Source organism: Populus euphratica, unplaced genomic scaffold, assembly GCF_000495115.2.
Source record: "Populus euphratica unplaced genomic scaffold, PopEup_1.0 scaffold476.1, whole genome shotgun sequence".
NCBI classification, from domain to species: domain Eukaryota; kingdom Viridiplantae; phylum Streptophyta; class Magnoliopsida; order Malpighiales; family Salicaceae; genus Populus; species Populus euphratica.
The window spans coordinates 18,008-24,005 of NW_011500354.1; the positions used below are offsets into that span (position 1 = coordinate 18,008).

Below are 5,998 nucleotides of genomic sequence, written 5' to 3' on the forward strand. Positions count from 1 at the left end.
CTCGCATGATTGTTTGCTCGATAGTGGTTGATATGCCGAACTGATATTACTCAGGGCCTCTATCTTCATACTGCTTGTAAACCTCATATCAACCTTTTGAGGGTGATCACTGAGCATGCGAAAGACCTTTGAGACTAGATAGCAAAATTAACCTGAAACATTTAATGATTAGAACTTATCCTTTAGGTTGATCCCTGCATAACTTTACTGAGATAAAGCTTAAACGTGTAAGCATCACTATTACAAGGCTTTTGGGTGACATAATGACTGCTATTCCTAAGACAACAATTATTGAGCATGGACTCAAGTTTGAATTCTTGCAAATGACCGAGGGAGACTGCTCTAGACTGGATGTCGGTGAGATACCGTTACTCAAAGATATTAGATGTTTAGTGAAAGACACCAAGAATGTGGCTGAAAGCTCAGATGACCAAAAGCTAAACAGATCTCCTCTCGGCATTGCAATAAATATCGAATTCAAATCTGACCACACATTTAAAAAATAGCGATCATTATGTCACCCCCCCAAAAGGCAAATCCATATCCAATATGTTGTATTCATCTTCATGCATGTTTGAACATACAATTATGACCTGTCATAATATTGCACTCCAGGTGAAATATAGGTCCCCCATCGAAACACTTTTATAACACTTGATTGCGAAAAAAAACAAATGGAAAACGAACAAAAAGCCTAGTTGGAAGCCCAACACCGAAAAGAGATGGAAAGTCTTAGAGAAGAAGTCACAAAGCTTACTAGCCTACTTGAATAGGCTTGAAGATCTAAACCAGAAGAAGCAAAATCTACAGCTCAGCTTAAACCTATGCTCGGAAATCCACAGAATCTGGGGGCAAATGAGGTGTCTCAATAGGCTATGTATTTCCAATTTGCTCAACCAGTATATCCCATAAGAATGTCATCTATCATTGACCTTACAATAAAGCAATCTAAAAAAAAAACAAGGTAGTGAAAGAAGATGAACTAAACAAATTCATTGCCTTAGAACAAAGAAGGAGGGCATTTGAGGGAATTCACCTATATTATCCTATAAAGGCTGCTGAGATGTGTTTGGTGCCTAACGTTGTCATTCCTAAAAAGTTTAGAGTGCCAGAATTTATCAAATATACGGGAACTCAATGCTCTATAACTCATCTCAAAGCATACTGCAACAAAATGGTTGAAGCAGTTGATGATGAGAAACTATTGATTCATTTCTTTCAAGACAGCTTGAGTGACATTTCCCTCACTTGGTATATGCGATTGGACAATACCAAGGTTAAAAAATGGAAGGATTTAGTGGATGCCTTTATGAGGCAATATAAGTTCAATATAGACGTGGGCCCTGATCGGTTAAGCTTGCAAGCTATGGAGAAGGACAACAAGGATTCCATAAGGGAATACGCCCGGATATGGAGTGAGGTAGCTGCACAAGTTAATCCTTCCATGTTGGAAAAAGAGATGATCGCTTTATTTTCCAACACCTTTAAAGCTCCGTACTTTGAATACTTGGTTAGAAGCTCTGCGCAACATTTCTCTGACCTGGTTGTTATAGCTGAGGGAATTGAACAAGCCATTGGATTAGGTAAAATTGCTTATCCAACTGAAAAAGAACGGTTTCACTGAAAAAGAAAAAGACATTAAAGGGGGTTGCCGAGGCACTTACTGTTCTTACATATGGCCTCAACTAATTGTTGAAAAGATGCCCTTGTCGAGAAGAATAAATGATTGAAAGATTCTAGAAATTCCAATCAATGATCGCTAAATGTTTAGCCCCTTTATATGTTATCATGCTAGTGTTCATAGCCCAAGATGTTGACATAAGTTCTTTGTTGTTAAACTTCTTTTCCAAAGTTTCAATGAAATAATGAGTTTGTCATTCAATCATGTTTATGACTAAGCATTATTCATTTTCTTGAGAGAGTTTTCTTGTAAAGACTCACAAACACATTTTTGAAGCCTTGCACAATCTCATAGATTCAATTCATTATTCTTACCAAAATCAATTTCCCTATTAGAGTTTTGAAAAATTGATCTAGCATTTTGATTTCGAAAAGTAATTTGATGTTTATTCAAAAATGATATTTTTGACATTCTGCTTGTAGAATGACAAGTGAATGAAGCAACTCCATCATTGAGGTGACTAAATTATAAACAAAAAAAAATGAATAGTTTACCTTTACCCCATTACTCTTGAATCATGTGTTTTTTAAAAATGTATGAATAATGGTATATAGTGAACTTGTTGCTCATAACTCATGAAATGCATCTTTGCAAAGAATAAACCATTATACCATACGAGGTCAAAGTTTATTGATCATAGCTACTTGCGCTTGAAATGAGGAAAGGCCATCTTTGTTATTTCCTTTCACGTTCTAAATAAATACATCCCTTGCAAACCCTTTTTGAGCCTGAACAATTTTTTCTTTCATAGAAAAAAATCCCGACTAGGATCACACCCCATACTGGGGGCAAGTGAAATTTCAATTATCAAGAAAGATGATAAAGCTGTGAGAAAGCCAAAAGTTAAAAAAGCTCAAGAAACTCAAATGCTAGGGGGCATGCCCAAATCACAAGAAAAAATGATAACCAAGATAAAGTGAGTATGCTCTATAAGCAAAGCAATGAAAAAAAAGAAGCAACAAATCAAAGAAGAGTGGCAAAAGAAAATATGAATGACATCAATAGTCAAACTGTTAATAGTGATTCTCAGTCTTTGAAGCCCTGAAACACTCTTTGAGCCTTATGAATCCTTTTCTTTCATAGCCAAAAACCACAACCTACGTTACGTGCCTATAGAAGTCCTTTCTAATCAAGCAAGCAAGCAACCTAGAACAATAAACAATGCTCTCAAAATGCAAAGAATACTTTTTCATAAGATTCATGACATCAAGAATAAACTACTCATTATTATTCATGCTGATAAAAAAATAAATGTGCAAAAAAAAAAAGACAAGTTCTTCTCATACAAAACCTCGAGCTTTTTCTCGAGCCCACCACTCTGAAAACCTATAAAAACAAAAGTTCATAATATCATGGCATATTTTCACCGAAGACCTCATTGCCAAACACAAGAACAAATAATCTCTTTTCCAAGAAAGAAAAATAACCAAGGAGTTGCAAGATTTCAAAAGCAAATTGTTTTAGACTCACATCGAAATAATTTTTTGTTTTCAAAATGCAAGATCAAGATTTCAAGATTCATTCTAGACTCATATTCCTTCACCAAACAGAAAAAGGATAGATATGAGAGAATGACCTCTTAGAACCATTATTTATCCAAATCACTAAGAGAGCACACTTAGAGGCAATAACCAATACAAGGGGGCAACATTGTGTTTAAAAGGAAAAATTCTAGAAAAGGAGATGGTAATTTCCTTTAACCAGACAAGGGGGCATTTTGGTTTACAAAAGACAACTCGATCCTTTCAGCAAGTGACACCGAATGTTTCTAGCAGTGAAACGAGGAGTAATGAGTAATCCTCTTAAATTATTTGATGAATCAGAAAATCTTTAGCAAGCAAGTGGGTCACGATGGGCACCAAAAATGCTGAGTTATACAAATAAATTTGGAAATAGACTTATATGAGCCAACTCGAGTGGGCTAGAAAGCTAAACGACAAAGATGACTCAAATCAGATAACAAGATCTCACCAACCAAGCAACGAGAAGATTAAGAAGAAATGGGGGCCTATATTTCAAATCAGGTAAATATGCATGTATATCATTTAAACTTTGAGACCTTGGACAATGAGTTTTGTAAATTTTTATTAGAGAAAATTCTAACGAAATCCATTCAAGTGCGCCTTTGAGCCCTCGACCATTAAAGGTAGTGCATTTCCTATCCTACCTCCATTTGAGCGTGCCTTCGAGCCCTCGACCATCAAAGGTAGTGCATTTCCTATCCTACCTCCATTCGAGTGTGCCTTCGAGCCCTCGACCATCAAAGATAGTGCATTTCCTATCCTACCTTATTTCAAGTGCGCCTTCGAGCCCTCATTTCCTCCAAGCTTCCATCTATTGAACAATGCGCCTTCGAACCCTATCATGTCTTATAAAAAATCCTAATATACCATCTGGGTCGGTAACCCATTACAATATACCATCTGGGTAGGTAACCCATTACAATATACCCATTACAACTGGGCAGGTGACCCATTACAATGTGACCATCTGGGTAGGTAACCCATTACAATATACCAACTGGGCAGGTGACCCATTACAATGTGACCAACTGGGTAGGTAACCCATTATAATATACCAACTGAGCAGGTGACCCGTTACAATGTGACCAAAATTCTTTGCGTCTCTTTTATCATTGGGTAGGTTGCCCAAAACAATTTGATCCATTTCAAAAAAAAAAAAAAACAAGTGGGCCGTCTTCCAAATGTCTTGTTCTCTCTATAAAAGTCATATGTCAATCTACTGTTTTTGGGGTTTTCAAGACTCTACCAAAAAAGTTCTTTCTGTATCTAATTTTCTTTATAAATTTACTACACAAAGCTAAAAGAAAATGAAATTTTCTTATATCGTTGCATAGTAAATATTATAAAGAGGGGGCAACTGTCATAACCAAATTTTTGATTTTTTTTTATTTACTAAAATATTTTGATAAAAAAAAAGAGTAAATGAAGAATGAACTAAAATTTGAGTTAATGAAAACATGATTGGAAAGTTTAAATATTTAATTAAACTCTTGACTAGTTTAATTAATTAAATCAAGGGTTTAATTGGAGAATTCATAAATTTTGAGATTTAATTGAGCTTGGGATTAAGTTAATTAATGAAATTAAAAGAAATTGAGGAATTAATGAGTTTGAGGACTTAATTAAACTTTGACTTAATTAATTAATAGAATCAGGGGTTTAATTGAAGAAATACCTTGGAGGTTATTTAGAGAAAATTATTGGAAAATTAAAGTTCAAGGACTAAATTGAATAGTTTAGAAATTCAGGACTGTTGTGTAAATAACATATCAATTTAGGGATCTAATTGAAATTAACTAAAAAAATTTTAAAGAAATTTTAATTGATTAGGGGTCCAATTGTTGAATTGCCAAAGTTCAAGGGTAAAAGTGAAATTGTGCCCTTTGCTGAACGTCGTCGTTGCTGGTTGGAGAGTCGTGTGATGTTCTTCATTCCTATTCAACTGAAAACCTGAAAATTTGCAACAGATTCAGTTGTGGATCATAATCTTTGCCCACGATCTCGCTTGTTTGAAAATACAGTCCTGCAAAGGCAGGATGACTGAGGAGTGAGTTGGGGGTCTCTATAAATGGAAAAAGAAACCTAACATAGAAGGGGAGAGAAGAGCCGAAAAACACAGCAATTAACAAAAAAATTGGCAGAACAAGAACGGAGAAAATCACCCAAGAACAGAGAGGAAAACAGAGAAACCCACAGAGTAGAAATATTCAAATACATAGAAAAAAAAAAGAACAAGAGGAGAGCACACGGTGAGGAGAATTATCCTCGAAATCGTCTTCAAACCTGCAAACAAAAAAAAAACGAATTCAGCCAAGGAACACTCACAGCAAGCCATAATCTACTAAGAAATCAAGAGGGAAAGCACTGACAAGAGTTCATAGACAGAAAACCAGAAGGAGCAGTAGACAGGAACCATCATCAAACACTGCACACACCTTCAGAAGCAGGATCTCCAGTCTCCAGCGGCAGGATCTTCGGAATCTCCAGAAACAGGTATACCCACACCCGTTGCTCTCTGTTTTGGGCTCCTGTATTAAGATTGCACTTGAACAGTGCGAAGGTAACTTAATTACCTTCGCACTGTTGATGCACGCGTGAAGGCGCTTCACGCGTGCATCAACAGTGCGAAGGTAACTTAATTCCCTTCGCACTGTGGATGCACGCGTGAAGGCGCTGCACGCGTGCATCAATTGTTTGCCCAGCCGGTCACTGGCTTAGGCCGGTGTCCGGGCGGGGCCGGCTGGGCCTAGCCCAGCCCTTATGGAGCTGAGCTGAGCCCAACCACCAATATATA

At 36.7% G+C, this 5,998-nt stretch overlaps 1 protein-coding gene across 1 annotated transcript; it reads left to right on the top strand.

Moving 5' to 3' along the window:
* The first annotated feature begins 1,174 nt into the window (after positions 1-1,174).
* LOC105114002 (uncharacterized) lies at positions 1,175-1,624 on the top strand. Its single transcript, XM_011010384.1, has one exon. The coding sequence runs from the start codon at positions 1,175-1,177 to the stop codon at positions 1,622-1,624; it is 450 nt and encodes a 149-aa protein (XP_011008686.1).
* Positions 1,625-5,998: the final 4,374 nt, after the last annotated feature.